We start from the raw sequence: 17,640 nt of genomic DNA, 5'->3' as shown, positions 1-17,640 counted from the left end.
CCCAGGTACCGGATTTGATTTTCAATAATATACACTTGAAGCAAGTAAAGATTCACAAACATATCGTCCGATAATGTTAAATGGACAAGTGATGTTTTGTTTGTTGTTATGGCAATATGCCAGCTATATAAGGCCTGTCTGTAAATAATCGCGTCTGGGTCGGACAATCCACTGATTGACGTCATGTGCATCGATCCACGCAATTGTGATACGATGACTTGCATCAACCAAGTCAGCGAGCCTGACCACCCGATCCCGTTAGTCGCCTCTAACGACAAGCATACAAGTCATGTACATGGCGTGATACCACCAACTTCTAACATGATGTCTTCCATGAGAAAACATATGTGCTTCATACTTCTGAAGGTGTTGAACATTATTTCCTCGAATGTCATTATATATTAATTACTATTGTTTATTTCTATTACATAAGTTTTCTAAATATGGCATTACATTTGATCATGTTATTACATGTATCGACTAAAACAGATGACAGTCGTTAATTCCTTTTTATAGCTATATTTTAATTCCTTTTTATAATTATATTTTAAAATATATAACTACATTATGTCAACTATAAGATTGAAGTAATTCACGCCTTTGTGTCCTATTGTTTTTGTTTGTATCATTCATTGCATGTATTGATCTATTGATCATTCCGTTCCTTTGAAAAGGAAAGGTCCAAGGAAACTCATTGAGTTTTTGTTCAATCTTGCTGATTGTCTTCAGTCAATATAATATGTTTGATGAATCCCGCGAATCCCACTCTTCGAGGGGTGGCTGGAGAGTTCTGAACTTAACTATGATGGACTGCGTTGATGAAGTCGGTTACTGATTATTTATCAACATAATCCCCTCCGATGTTCACACACTTCTGCCAACGATGCTGCAACGCCTGGTTCCCACTGGTGTGGATGGCTTCCTCCTGGTGGTGTGAAAACACCCATCATCATTTGCATAATGCTTGCCAGACAGTTCTTCCATCAAGTTTGGGATGTGTTCAAAGGGGTCGAAACCACACATGCTTTGCAGCCATGGCGACAACAGACTTGTACACAGATGCATTGTCCTGGTGGAACAACACACCTTTGTGTGTTTTCTACGACGGTTAGCCTTGGTAGTCTCACACAGGCCTCAGCTTGTCAACATAACAGCGTCTGGTGTCCCCCGCCGTGATATTGCTGGAATATTGCTAAAAGCGGCGTAATCACATACTCACCCACTCAACATAATATTGGCCATAAACTGCCTGACTTTTTGGAAGGTAGTAGTCCACAAGAAGTCCAACAAAATCAGCAGAGTCGGCTTCAAAACGACGCAAATTCATTCGCACGAGGGATGATGAACCTGAGCTTTTAGGATCAGGTACCCAGCGTAATGAAGCCTTTGTCCCTGCCAGTTAATTCCTCGGAATGTTCTCAACTCGCATGAGAGATACCTTCTGTATTGGTCATGCGATGTGTGGGGAGTCGGCGATCATCCATAATCATATCAGGTATTTTATTTCCTTACTGGTGGCATTTGAAGGCCTTTCGTTTAATTCATCTTCGAGGCTCTCTCTCTTCCCCTCTACACTCGAACAAAGGAAGGTGCATCATCCCTAAAGTTGACACCATGTCCGCATGGATGACTGTTGGAGTTAGCCCTTTCAGTTGGAGCTACTTAATGACAGTAGCAAATTTTGTCCATTTTCATCAACAGAGAACACCTAGTCACTTTGATGCCTCCACAAATATGCTGCCTGATTGTATATTTGGTCAGCCTGTACCATTGTACTTAATACATGCAAACTGTTAAGGGGGAACCATGCACCCTTCCTAGTTAGGCTCAGAACTGTTAGGCGCAAGTTTGGTTGGTAGAAGCCGTGGTTCACGTTTGATAAATCAGCAAGCCCAAACGATGTACAATGATGCGACATCCTCAATTAGTTACATAGCGGTATGTCTTGTTCAAGTAATAACCGATAAAATGTTAATCGAATGTAAGAAAATACGTCAATTTCACACCGCTGTGATACTTTGTCGTCGAGATTTCTCGTTGCTGTTTTGCTGTACACACCAGATACCCAGCTGTGCCAGAGACAATCTCATTACAATCAGAACTTTTACTCGAATACGACATCTCTCGGCTGGAAGATCAAGGATCGCGTGAGGTGAACTCTCTAATCGGCCAATCAGCTTCGAGGCTCCTAAGTTGTCGGTAGGAGTGAGCGAAACATTCAAACGAACACAAATAATCGGTGAGTTCCGAATGAAAAAAATAAAACCATGAGCTTCGTAGACCATTATTAAGGATTAACAAATCAATCAGTGCTTCATATTCTTCAAATACAGGTGGGACCGCCTCCGTGGTCTAATGGTAGAGCGTCCGCCCGGAGAGCGGAAGGTCCGGGGTTCGATCCCCAGCCGCGTCATGCCAAACGACGTCAAAAAGGTGGTACTTGTTGTTACCCTGTCTGGCGCTTGGCATTAAGGGGCTAAAAGAAGGACTGGTCGGCTCGGAGTCAGTATACTGTGTCTGAGTGGGGTATTCATGTTAAACTGCGGCATGGTATCTCAGTGTGCTAGCACTGTAAATCGGCATCAGTCCGGACAAGTACAAGCAGCCACACACACACACACACACACACACACACGTGCATGCACGTCGCCATATAAGTGCAATAATTTTGGACGCGACGTTAAACCCCATTTCACCTCTTTTCAAATACAGGTGACAAACTGTACGTGCTACGATTGCTGGCACGACACAGAATCTTATCAGTCTACACAACGAGTTATGTTATGTTATGTTATGTTATGTTATGTTATGTTATGTTCAAACTTTAAGAATGACAGAGTAGCGGGTAGCCTTGAGGTTCAAGCATTCGCTTTTCTCTTTAGATCAAGTTTGATTTCAGTTATTGGTACGATAAGCCTATTCTTGGTTTCCCACGCCGTGAGGTAGCTGGAATGGTTTACAACCTGTGATGTGAAGCACACATATGATTCATTTAAGAATTGACACAGAGTTATTACGTTTAATGATTTCAAAGATTCTGACTGAATTTTGACGCTGTCTATTTGGTCACTCCACATCTATCGATATGCATCGCGATCCCCGAGCTGGCTGTGCATGTCAGCTGTCCCGGCGCGGAGCGAAGGAGTCCATAATTACAAATATTCATCAACAGGGATGGTCATCTGTCACATCTGGTTTAACTCACTGCGACATCGCCGCGACATCGACGTCACACAGCGTAGGGTTTTAGCGATAGTGGGTTAGTGGCTCGATCATTGCCGTTCGTGGTGGTCACCGTTGTGGAAGACGCTGTCGTACACTTGGAAGTTGTTGTAGTGAGTGACTACCGTCACGGTGGTCTGTTAATAGTCGAGTCCAAGTCAGGCTAAAGAGGTATTATCATAAAGCCGCCGCTATTACGTGATCGATCTTTTGATATGGAAAAAGCAACTGGTCCTCAGGTTGTTGATTGTGCAAAGAAATTATACATGTCTATATAGAAATGAAAACAAGTGTTTTCCTGATGATGTGCATATTTACTACATAAAAATATCAAGAACACCTGAGTGTTTTCATATTGGTATAGTTAATCTGTCGTGCAATGCATGTTCTTTATATTCTTTTGAGTAGTATATGTTCATTAGTGTTTAGGCTCTGTTGGTTTGATTGACATATCTTGTTGTATCCGTGAAAATCCGGTGTAGAAAAGGTCTTCAGCAACCCATACTTGCTGTAAAAGGTGACTATGCTTGTAAGAGGCGAGTAACGGGATCGCGTGGTCAGGCTCGCTGACTTGATTGATGATCTCTCTCCTTCCAATGACGTGTTGGGTTTTCGTACCATAACGCGACAAAATCTCCCTCCTTCCAATGACGTGTTGGGTTTTCGTACCATAACGCGACAAAATCTCCCTCCTTCCAATGACGTGTTGGGTTTTCGTACCATAACGCGACAAAATCTCTCTCTTTACAATGACATGTTGGGTTTTCGTACCATAACGCGACAAAATCTCTCTCCTTACAATGACGTGTCTGGTTTTCGTACCATAACGCGACAAAATATCTCTCCTTACAATGACGTGTTGGGTTTTCGTACCATATCGGGATAATATTTTCGCAAGAAACAATCGTTACAACCCCCATAGAAGTGCAGTAGTCGTAGCTGTTGTCGTAGCTGTTGTTAGTAGCGCTGGAGCAACCGGCGCTGCTGGTGAGGACGATTAAATAAGGAGGATTGGAGTGTCGCGATAGGAACGTGGTTCTTAAACGGATTTTATATTCTTTCAAAGATAATGACAATTTACACCTCAAACACTAAAAATGTGCTTGTGCGATCGGTTGCAAACAAAAGCGTCATTTCTATAACATATTAATATCTAAGTTTCGTACATGTGGGTCATTTATAGAAAAATAGGAATCTGTGTCAAAAGAGAGACGGTTCATTTATCTCATAAATTCACATCACACATACTGAACCCTTCCACCATTGAACGAATTAGTTTTAATCAGATATTCATTAAAGCATTTCCGGCAGTAACAACCATACAACTACCACTTGGAGATTCTCAAAATCGCCACTAAGACTGTTTTAGGGGAGTTTTCTCCGTTTTACGACCGCCATGAAACGGCAGTAAGTCTGCGAGGCTGCATAAGCCCCAGGAACTGAGATGGGGCCGGCTGTTCCTGAAGCGCCTGATGTTGGGCAAAAACCCAATAACGCCCCTGACAGGCAGCGTGTTCAATAACCCCGTCAGCGCGGTGATCCTAGACAGAATGTGTCGCCTGAATCCATTCCTGCATACTGTTATGCAGTTCCAATTGGTGTGAAGTCCGGGAAGGACGGTTCCGTCATTGCAGATGCGACGAAGGATATCATTCTTTATTAAACTCGTATCAAACGCAGCTCCCTATTCTGTATTGACCACGAAGTCATTTCGGGGCATCGTGCGACGTAGATATTTACATATTTGGTTAGAAAATACTCGCGCAGACCCCGGGTTCATTATCGATTAGTCAGCTATTTTGTTTTATCACGTTGCACTGTTAAGACGCTCAAGACCGGGGTCTATTAAACCACGAAATAACAAGACTTGGCCATGATACACTGACGAGTGATCGTTCATATATTGTGCATACCTGTATATTTCAAGGGTTAAAGAAGTCAAAATTGATTGCTTATTTGCAGACGGTAAAAAGCTACCTGCTCTCAAACGTGGAACATTAGCATAATTGTCTTTTGGGACTCCTTACTCCAATAGGATACTCGGTTATATACCTGGTCCTACCTAAAATAGATATATATATATTTAAACTACACTAAAACATATATTCAAGTTCATTGAATAACTTTAATATAAATGGCAACTTTAATTCTCAGCATTTGATTCTTAGCTCTTTGTTGATACATGCAATGCTTGATTTTGATTGTGTGTTGCAACCTTTTCAAGTTTGAAACGTGACACCGTTTGTTTCAAAACCTTTACATTTTTTCATCCTTAACGTGTCAAGCTATTGCAATTTGTATCTTGATTGAATACTGTAATAAAAATACAACAAATAAAACCATATTGTCATGAGAGGACTCGGATACATACCTGGACCTACCTCTGATACCACGCCCTATAGACGATGTCCCCCTGCTGGGGGTATGCGAGAGACCTACCTCTGATACCACGCCCTATAGACGATGTCCTTCTGCTGGTGGTATGCGAGAGACCTACCTCTGATACCACGTCCTATAGGCGATGACCCCCTGCTGGTGGTATGCTAGAGACCTACCTCTGGTACCACGCCCTATAGACGATGTCCCTCTGCTGGTGGTATGCTAGAGACCTACCTCTGATACCACGCCCTATAGACGATGTCCTTCTGCTGGTGGTATGCGAGAGACCTACCTCTGATACCACGTCCTATAGGCGATGCCCCCCTGCTGGTGGTATGCTAGAGACCTACCTCTGATACCATGCCCTATAGGCGATGCCCCTCTGCTGGTGGTATGCTAGAGACCTACCTCTGGTACCACGCCCTATAGGCGATGCCCCTCTGCATGCGAACAGGATACTCTGCTAAAGACTTGTACTTCCTGAGGGCTATCTGGACCTGAAATAACAAGTCCTTACCAGTTAGGGCATAGACAAATTGATTTCACATGGAATATCAATATATCCTCGACGTCGTGTGTCGAGACACATAAGGTTTGGTAAACTACTCCAAATAAGCATATTCTCAACATCCCCAAATTTCCATATGGTATATGTACAAGATGTCTGGTTTACTCCAAATCCTCATCTGACATCGGTGTGTTTTGGTCCAGTGTGTTCTTGACAAACAGCGTTTCTAGTTCATGGTTGCAACAGTTACTATTGCGAAAACTAGCAAAAAGTCGTCAAAACGTGGCAAATAAGTCGATAAATAAGGAGTCGACTGTACCACATAGGTGTGAATTTGTCAGTGCCGTGCAGTATCAGGGTGTGGACAGTAACCTTTCAACGGGCACAACGGGCACACGATAACTACCCATCACCACCACCACCCATCATATTTACCTCCATCACACATCAACAATCACAATAACTACCCGTCACCCCCACCACCCATCATATTTACCTCCATCACACATCAACAATCACGGCAACTACCCATCACCACCACCACCCATCATATTTACCTTCATCACACATCAACAATCACGGCAACTACCCATCACCACCCATCATATTTACCTCCATCACACATCAACAATCACGATAACTACCCATCACCACCACCACCCATCATATTTACCTCCATCACACATCAACAATCACGATAACTACCCATCACCACCACCACCCATCATATTTACCTTCATCACACATCAACAATCACGATAACTACCCATCACCACCACCACCCATCATATTTACCTCCATCACACATCAACAATCACTGTCATCACCCCCACCCGTCATATTTACCTCCATCACACATCAACAATCAGGATAACCACCCATCACCACCACCCATCATATTTACCTCCATCACACATCAACAATCACGGCAACTACCCATCACCACCACCACCCATCATATTTACCTCCATCACAAATCAACAATCACGATAACCACCCATCACCACCACCACCATCATATTTACCTCCATCACACATCAACAATCACTGTCATCACCACCACCCATCATATTTACCTCCATCACACATCAACAATCACGGCAACTACCCATCACCACCACCACCCATCATATTTATCTCCATCACACATCAACAATCACAATAACTACCCGTCACCCCCACCCATCATATTTACCTCCATCACACATCAACAATCACGGCAACTACCCATCACCACCACCACCCATCATATTTACCTCCATCACACATCAACAATCACAATAACTACCCGTCACCCCCACCACCCATCATATTTACCTCCATCACACATCAACAATCACGATAACCACCCATCACCACCACCACCCATCATATTTACCTCCATCACACATCAACAATCACGATAACCACCCATCACCACCACCACCCATCATATTTACCTCCATCACACATCAACAATCACGATAACTACCCATCACCACCACCCATCATATTTACCTCCATCACACATCAACAATCACGATAACTACCCATCACCACCACCACCCATCATATTTACCTCCATCAAACATCAACAATCACGATAACCACCCAACCACCACCACCCATCATATTTACCTCCATCACACATCAACAATCACGATAACTACCCATCACCACCACCACCCATCATATTTACCTCCATCACACATCAACAATCACGATAACCACCCATCACCACCACCACCCATCATATTTACCTCCATCACACATCAACAATCACGATAACCACCCATCACCACCACCACCCATCATATTTACCTCCATCAAACATCAACAATCACGATAACCACCCAACCACCACCACCCATCATATTTACCTCCATCACACATCAACAATCACGATAACCACCCAACCACCACCACCCATCATATTTACCTCCATCAAACATCAACAATCACGATAACCACCCAACCACCACCACCCATCATATTTACCTCCATCACACATCAACAATCACGGCAACTACCCATCACCACCACCACCCATCATATTTACCTCCATCACACATCAACAATCACGATAACTACCCATCACCACCACCACCCATCATATTTACCTCCATCACACATCAACAATCACGGCAACTACCCATCACCACCACCACCCATCATATTTACCTCCATCACACATCAACAATCACGAAAACCACCCATCACCCCCACCCATCATATTTACCTTCATCACACATCAACAATCACGAAAACCACCCATCACCACCACCCATCATATTTACCTCCATCACACATCAACAATTACAATAACTACCCATCACCACCACCACCCATCATATTTACCTTCATCACACATCAACAATCACAATAACTACCCGTCACCCCCACCACCCATCATATTTACCTCCATCACACATCAACAATCACGGCAACTACCCATCACCACCACCACCCATCATATTTACCTTCATCACACATCAACAATCACAATAACTACCCGTCACCACCACCACCCATCATATTTACCTCCATCACATATCAACAATCACGATAACTACCCATCACCACCACCACCCATCATATTTACCTCCATCACACATCAACAATCACGAAAACCACCCATCACCCCCACCCATCATATTTACCTTCATCACACATCAACAATCACGAAAACCACCCATCACCACCACCCATCATATTTACCTCCATCACACATCAACAATCACGGCAACTACCCATCACCACCCATCATATTTACCTCCATCACACATCAACAATCACGATAACTACCCATCACCACCACCCATCATATTTACCTCCATCACACATCAACAATCACGGCAACTACCCATCACCACCCATCATATTTACCTCCATCACACATCAACAATCACGATAACTACCCATCACCACCACCCATCATATTTACCTTCATCACACATCAACAATCACTGTCATCACCACCACCACCCATCATATTTACCTCCATCACACATCAACAATCACTGTCATCACCCCCACCCGTCATATTTACCTCCATCACACATCAACAATCACGATAACTACCCATCACCACCACCCATCATATTTACCTCCATCACACATCAACAATCACGATAACCACCCATCACCACCCATCATATTTACCTCCATCACACATCAACAATCACGATAACTACCCACCACCACCACCCATCATATTTACCTCCATCACACATCAACAATCACGATAACTACCCATCACCACCACCACCCGTCATATTTACCTCCATCACACATCAACAATTACGATAACTACCCATCACCACCACCACCCATCATATTTACCTCCATCACACATCAACAATTACGATAACTACCCGTCACCCCCACCCATCATATTTACCTCCATCACACATCAACAATCACGATAACTACCCGTCACCCCCACCCATCATATTTACCTCCATCACACATCAACAATTACGATAACTACCCATCACCACCACCACCCATCATATTTACCTCCATCACACATCAACAATTACGATAACTACCCGTCACCCCCACCCATCATATTTACCTCCATCACACATCAACAATCACTGTCATCACCACCACCCATCATATTTACCTCCATCACACATCAACAATCACTGTCATCACCACCACCCAACATATTTACCTCTATCACACATCAACAATCACTGTCATCACCACCACCCAACATATTTACCTCTATCACACATCAACAATCAGTGTCATCACCACCACCCAACATATTTACCTCTATCACACATCAACAATCAGTGTCATCACCACCACCCAACATATTTACCTCCATCACACATCATCAATCACTGTCATCACCACCACCCAACATATTTACCTCTATCACACATCAACAATCACTGTCATCACCACCACCCATCATATTTACCTCCATCACACATCAACAATCACTGTCATCACCACCACCCAACATATTTACCTCCATCACACATCAACAATCAGTGTCATCACCACCACCCAACATGTTTACCTCTATCACACATCAACAATCAGTGTCATCACCACCACCCAACATATTTACCTCCATCACACATCAACAATCAGTGTCATCACCACCACCCAACATATTTACCTCCATCACACATCAACAATCAGTGTCATCACCACCACCCAACATATTTACCTCCAACACACATCAACAATCACTGTCATCACCCCAATCTCCATCGCCTGTCTCCGACCCCCGCAACCCATCTCCGACCCCCGCCACCCATCTCCGACCCCCGCCACCCATCTCCCAGGTAATCAGATGATGCTAATGTGCCCTCGTGATGAGGGTATTCAGATAGCGTGCCATAACCTACGAAGTGCAGCTCGTCTGTTGTCCTCTCCCCGACCCGCTTCTGCAGTATCCGCTTCACCTCCGAGGATGTTTTCGCCTGTAATATGAAGATATAGAAGTAATTACTGCGCGGTGATTTATCACCTGACACTTGTGAAGTATAACATGACGATAACGCAATAACGATGACATATTAGCCTACCTAAAGATCAAAATACCGTCGTTCTTTCCGATAGACACACTATACCGAACCTTCAGCCAGTACGCAAGCCCTATGAGCTCATTTGTAAGGTGAATTATGACCATAGGCCCATTCGAAAGCGATGACATGTCAGACAACAGGGCCCCGCAAAGCGATCATAGCGCTACGGCACCCCTTGTTAAAGTATGGGAGTTACGATCACCTTAGTGCTACGACAGTCGTAGGTCTACGCTTAAGTATGGGAGTACGCTGAGAACGATCACCTTAGCATTACGACCGCCTTAGCATTACGACCGCTTTGTGTAACAGGGCCGTCCCCAAAACTGCATCCTTCTGCTTTACCCAGATAGTCAGAAGTACTGTATTCCTGGCAGCAAATCCCAGGCTGCGTCATACCAAAAGACGTTAAAAGATGGTACTTGTTGTTACCCTGTCTGGCGCTCGGCATTAAAGGGCTAAAACAAAGACTGGTCGGCTCGGAGTCAGTATACTGTGTCTGAGTGGGGTATTCATGTTAAACTGCGGCATGGTATCTCAGTGTGCTAGCACCATAAATCGGCATCAGTCCGAACTAGTACAAGCAGTCACACACACACGTGCATGCACGTCGCTGTATAAGTGCAATAATCTTGGACGCGACGTTAAACCCCATTTCACCTCACCTCCTGGCAGCAAACCCGGGTTTATATTTTGTGCAATCGAGACTGGACCAAGCAAACCAGAGTTCGACAGCAGTCATTGTGACCTCCCGGTCCTTCACTTTAGATACAGTGAAGCCCAGGAGTTCTTATTGTCCTGGGTGCCGTTAAACTCGGTACCTCCCATACCTTGGCATAGACTTACGACAGTCGGTAAGCTAAGGTTGTTTTCTACAACGGCACTCTAGGCTGATGGGTAGCCTTGTGGTTAAACCGTGCGCTCGAGTCCCGGGTTCGTTCCCCACATGGGTATGGCGGTCAGAAGATCTAATAGTCACACACGTACGTCACCGAAGATACACTACTCAAAAGTTAAGAACACCCGATTCTATAGTTAATCTGCCATGCCATGGCGGATTATGTAATTAATTATATTGATATGAAAGCATCTTTTACTTGTTTTGACTGGTATGTGTCTTTGTAACTTGTGGTGAATTGTTTACATGAATTACTAGCGGGGTGTAGGGGAGTTTACAAGCTGCTTCAGTCTGGTGGTGAAAGCCCAATCCCCGCATGCCGCACGCCGCACGCCGCTCAAGGCACACGTGTCTCACAGTATCTGGTCAGAAAGAATGATTTATTTGGTTGGTTTGTTGTTTAACGCCACACTCAGCAATATTCCAGCTATATGCCGTAAAAGGCGAGTAACGGGATCAGGCGGTCAAGCTCGCTGACTTGGTTGATGCATGTCATCGTATCCTTATTGCGTAGTCCGTGATATAACTGAAATACTGTTAAAAGCGGCGTTAAACCCAACTCACTCACGCACTTAGATCGATGCTCATCATGTCAATCACTGGATTGTCTGGTCCAGACTCGATTATTTACAGACCCGCCGTCATATAGCTGGAATATTGCTGAGTGCGGCGTTCAACAACAAACAAACAACAAAGATACATTCGGTACCCGTGAAGATCCGGGGTAGAATAGGTCTTCAGCAACCCAGACTTGTCGAAGTGGCGACTATGCTTGTAAAAGGCGACTAACGGGATCTGGTGGCCATGCTCGCTGACATGATTGATGCATGACATCGTATCCCAATTGCGTAGATCGATGCTCATGATGTCAATCACTGGAGTGTCTGGTCCAGACTCGCTTATTTACAGACCGCCGTCATATAGCTAGTATATTGTTGCGTGCGGCGTTAAACAACAAACATACAAACAATAGATACATTCGGAAGTCGTAGTTTGAGTTCGTTTACGAGATACAGAAATCGGGTATGCTGTCTCATGTTTCGGGCAGGCGTAAGAAGAATTTGAAAACCTCGACCTCCTATGGGGGTGTCCTCCGTTCATCACGCAGCCAAGTATGGTATCGGAGCAAAACATTTTAATGACACTGGGTCCGGATAAACATTGTAGAACCCTGAATAGTGTAATGATTTGTTTAGTTTTTTTTAACTGGCCAGAACGGTACAATCTACGTATTCTGGAGAAAAACATATTTACCTCCGGTTCAGTAAAATTTCTTTGGTGGTCAAATTGTATGAATATTGTTTACCTCTTTTGTTGTCCGGTACTCTGTGATGTCAAACAACAAGTTCTTGTTTACAGAAGTGTCCGCAATAAGATTTAACGTCTGATAAAAGTTCAACACCTCCTTCACTCTGAAAAAGAATGATTAGTGTTAATTTGTACTTCCTAGCTAACAACCGCTGCTATAAATGCTCGACACAACCTGCAATAGTGTGAACCATAACCTCGGGTGTCCCTCACAACGAATCAGATACAAACACATTATGAAAACGCGTAATGGAATTTGGGACATAATTGTCCAGGAACTGACAGAAAAGAAAGAAATTGGTAGTGAGGCCTGAAGACATGCAACATTGCAATAGTGTTGTCTGAGTTTGAACCAATACGCGAATAGTATCACGTTATCCTTTAACAACATGTCTCCACGTAACACAAGATGTTTCGCCTATACCTATAATGTTAACAAGAGATGTAGTGTGACCTAGGGTCATGCATGCTGCAAACATGTTTGACACAAATTATGTCATTGTTGTGAGACGTTAAATCGTCTGTGGTTACAGCCGACTACAAGGCCACGTCAACGACCACAAAATTACATAAAAATGAAGAAAATATTTATATTCGGGCATGACATTTTACAAACTTGTGACTGATATTTTCAGTAAGATCAATGATTAATATACGATAATAACCAACTTTCGTCGCGTTATTGTTTGTTTAATGGAAACTAATTGTGAAACCCCGCGTGTCGGAACGATGGTTGACGGACCTTAGACCGATCAAAACTCTTGAACGACTTTAAACCCCACTTCACCTCAGTTCGACTGTGGAAGTCGAGTCACCTGCTGGGTTGTGCATACGAGGGATTTAATCACGAATCAGTGTTGCAACAGATGTACGTGCGCGCCGCGCCGACCACAGGTCTGCCACTGGTTGTCAGGTTCGGTGACACTCATATAGCTGAGTGCGGCGTTAAACAAAGAGACTTGTACGAGACTAGGTTTTTAAGTTCAATCACGGCCTCGTTATTATGGTGACAGTTTCGCATGACATTCGCTATATGAGTATTCTTGTGGCGCTTCACTCAGTAATGGGGCCACATTCAATAATGGCGTGTGAGGGAAGTGGTTTTGACACCGCAGTCTTCAACGTCCCCGTTATGTCACATCCACAAAAGGGTAGATTCGAACCCGGTGATCTGGTGTGAGGTGAGGTGAAATGGGGTTTAGCGCCAGGCAGGGTAACAACAAGTACCATCTTTTAACGCTTTGGTATGACGCGACCGGACGGATGCTCTACCACAAGACCAGACCCGTGAAGATCCGGTGTAGAATATGTCTTCAGCAACCCAGGCTTGCCGTTAAAGAAGACTATGCTTTTCGTAAGAGGCGACTAACGGGATCGGGTGGTCAGGTTTTTTTTGTTTGTTTGTTGTCAGCCCCTCCATTTGTACTCTTGTGAATTCCCACCACCTGAGAATACTTCCAACCAAATATTGTATATGTCCATTTCTAAGTTCAAGATAAAAAGTCGTTTTAAGCAATATTGCCAAATAACCTTATTAGCCCCGCCCCTCAGTCCCCGGGGGTGGGGTTCAGCCCCTCCGTTTCTCCAGTTTGAAACCCCACCATTGGAGAATGCTTCCAACCAAATATGGTTGATATCTCTCAGTTCCAGAGAAGAAGTCGTTTAAAACAATATGGCCAAATTACCCCTATTTGGCCCCGCCACTCAGCCCCTTGAGGGGTCAGCCCCACCATTTGTACAAGTTTGAATCCCCACCACCAAGGGATACTTCCAACCAAATATGGTTGATATCTCTCAGTTCCAGAGAAGAAGTCGTTTAAAGCAATATAGCCAAATTACCCCTATTTGGCCCCGCGCCTCAACCCCTTGGGGGGGTCGGCCCCACCATTTGTACAAGTTTGAATAACCACCACCTTGTCAAATTTCGTAAATTTACAATTAGTAGTTTAGAAGAAGTCGTTTGAAAAAATTCTCTACGGACGGACGACGGACGCCTCGGTATGGCACAAGCCCACCTTGGTCCTTCGGACCCGGTAAGCTAATAATCGAGTCTGGACCAGACAATCCAAGGCGCCGCAGAGCAGAGTTGTGTCCCTTGGACACTCCAGAAACCAATGATTGTGGGTTCGAATCCCGGATCACCCCGTTTAAGTTCCTGGGTTTGTCAGCACCATACCCATCCTCTCTGGGTTTTCCGAATTGGTAAACGTCTGATCACTTTGGGCTTTCCTCCCACACCAAGCTAACACGCCGTGATGTAACTGGAATACTGTTCAAAGTGGCGTTAAACCCAACTCACTCACTAAAACATTTTCCTAGAGGATCCCGTTGTAACGCTAAGCATGGTTTTATATGCTTCGTCGTTCCCGTTTAATGAAACCATCCTGGACATATTTGAAGGGATACGTATAACACCGAGTCAGTTTGATTTAATCATTCCATATATACGGGACGTTAATCAGGCTGATTGGATACCTCGTTATGCCACAGTAGAGGGTCCTTTGTATTGCAGACAGATCCGTCATGATTCGGTTATTCTAAAGAAAGATACAATCACATCGCGTGAGGGTTTGATAGGGCCTTTAGGCTATGTTTCAGCTGATAACATGACACGGGTCCTGGGCAGGCTTGCAACACTTACTTGTGCGAGTGAATGCGCCATGTTCTGAACAACAGAACGATGAACCGGCACAGTTTCTTGAACCGCGGCTTGTGCTTAGTCTGAAATGAAATCTCCACATCGTATTCATAATGGAATCAGGTATCCATGAATAATTCCTACCTTGGGGCAGGAGTGTATTTTCCATTGCCGCTTTAGTTTGAAATATTGGGGCAACCTAAGTAGATTACATAGCTGGTAAGTTGGTAACATACCTAAGGCCACAAAAATCGCTTCTTGTTGTTCCAACCTCAAGTTGTCATCGCATTACCTGTGTTCGTGGGTTTTACCAAAGTGGCAACGTTCTTATGACCTGTGTCACCTTGGGCTTCTCTCAAATAAAGCGGATACGCCATATATAACCGATATTCTTCACAAAGCGACATTAAACCGGAGTCCAGTATTCTTTGATTATGACAGCGGTCTGTAGATAAGCGCGTCTGGACCAGACAATCCAGTGAATGACATCATGGGCATCGATCTACGCAATTCCGATGACATGCATCAACCAAGTCAGCGAGCCTGACCACCCGATCCCGTTAGTCGCCTCCAACGACCAGCAAAGTCGCCTTTTACGGCAAGCATGGGTTGCTGATGACCTTTTCTAACCCGGATCTTCACGGCTCCCCATGTCAATAAGATTGGTTCATCCGATTGGCAGACAGGGGTGACACCTTCATATAATCGTTTATGACAATATATCCATGTGATTAATACCTGAGTTGGGGCACGGGTGGCCCAGTCGTCTGAGGCGTCGCGATTCGCTGTGCAGAGTTGCGTCCCTTGGGCACGCCAGGAACCTATGATTGTGGATTCGAATCCCAGTTCGCCCTGATTATGTTTCTAGGTTTGTCAGCATCATACCCGTGCTCGTGGGTTTCACCGAAGTGGTAAACGTCTGAGACCTGCAACACTTCGGGATTTCCTGAGCATTAACTGGAATACTGTTAAAAGTGGCGTTAAAACCAACTCACTCACTAATAGCCAAGTGATGGAGATAAATACTACGCAGAAAAGTTGAGGACCAGGGGTCCTTTCATATTACTTAGGTAATAGTATGACATGGCAGATAAGTATAGTAATATGAAAGAATCGGGGGTCCTCAACTCTTTGAGTGGTATACGTGTATGTGTCATAAAGTCTGACATAAACGTTGTAATGGATGCCTTACCTTGTTGGTTGATAATCCCTTCCAACGTACAGTCTTGTGTTCAGACATGATCGAAGTATGCCCGTGTCTTTCTGTGGCGTGTGTATCACTCTGGTGTATGTGTTGTGTAACTAGTTCTACAGAACCTTGTGATCAGTTCTGATAGTGATGCTGCACCGTCACATGCAGCATTCAATGGCTTTTCCTTACCATTCCCTTGCGGGAAATACGAACTGTCGTCTCACAGATGAATACCCTCGCACTTGTTCCTGATGTAATGCAATATAGACAGATTTTACTTATCCAATCGGTCAGACGAGGTATTAAATGTCCCAGACGCCATACGAGGTACCAAGTGTCCCAGCGGTCAGACGAGGTATCAAAATTAGTGTCCAAATGGCAAGACGAGGCATCAGATGTCCCAGTGGTTATTGGAAGCATCAGATGTCTAGGCGGTTAGAGAAGGCATCGAATGTCCCAGCGGTCAGAGGAGGCATCAAATGTCCCAGCGGTCAGACGAGGTATCAAATGTCCCAGCGGTCAGACGAGGTAGCAAATGTCCCAGCGGTCAGACGAAATCACACCAGGCACTGGGTAGACAGAAGGGTGAGATCTGGACATGTGTCCAGAGAAACCCAAATGACACATTCTTAACCTGTTCCGTAAGATATCGGTTAGATGCGTGCTTAGCGTTCATGCCCCAACTCCGGTATGGGGGCCAGGGGTATATCTGCTTCAACATCCAAGCATGTTCGTTTTATGTTCAAAGTCATATGAGCGTCACGCCTATCGCGCACCTGTTATCGGCAGAGATTCACGGCTATGACAAAACGAACGATTCTTTTGGCGACCAATCCTTTGATAGGTATTGAATGATATTGTAACAGTCCCCCTGTTGTTGAATGTCTGATTGTTGATAAATACTTATTACCCAAACACAAATCTTTTATCTATGGAAATGACGATTTGGTTTGTTTGAAACCGACTGGC

The 17,640-nt window shown here is 44.4% G+C and overlaps 1 protein-coding gene across 4 annotated transcripts in view; it reads right to left on the bottom strand.

Moving 5' to 3' along the window:
* Positions 1–17,330, bottom strand: part of LOC124133039 — a 44,094-nt gene extending 26,764 nt beyond the window's left edge. Inside the window, exons 1-5 of one of the 4 annotated variants that reach the window (XM_048401768.1) lie at positions 16,672–17,330; positions 15,483–15,562; positions 12,840–12,945; positions 10,459–10,533; positions 6,010–6,098 (exon numbers count right to left, since the gene is read on the bottom strand). In XM_048401768.1, the coding sequence (XP_048257725.1) occupies positions 6,010–6,098; positions 10,459–10,533; positions 12,840–12,945; positions 15,483–15,562; positions 16,672–16,719 (398 nt within the window). In that variant the 5' untranslated portion in view covers positions 16,720–17,330. Of the gene's footprint in view, positions 1–6,009; positions 6,099–10,458; positions 10,534–10,638; positions 10,714–12,839; positions 12,946–13,628; positions 13,736–15,482; positions 15,563–16,671 lie in introns of those variants that run through there. The other 3 variants (XM_046497227.2, XM_046497226.2, XM_046497228.2) reach the window with 3 other exon arrangements.
* Between the last annotated feature and the right edge of the window lie 310 nt (positions 17,331–17,640).

Source organism: Haliotis rufescens, unplaced genomic scaffold (genome assembly GCF_023055435.1).
Source record: "Haliotis rufescens isolate VD_foot unplaced genomic scaffold, xgHalRufe1.0.p SCAF_23, whole genome shotgun sequence".
Taxonomy (NCBI): Eukaryota; Metazoa; Mollusca; class Gastropoda; order Lepetellida; family Haliotidae; genus Haliotis; species Haliotis rufescens.
This window is presented reverse-complemented; position numbering and strand designations above follow the sequence as displayed.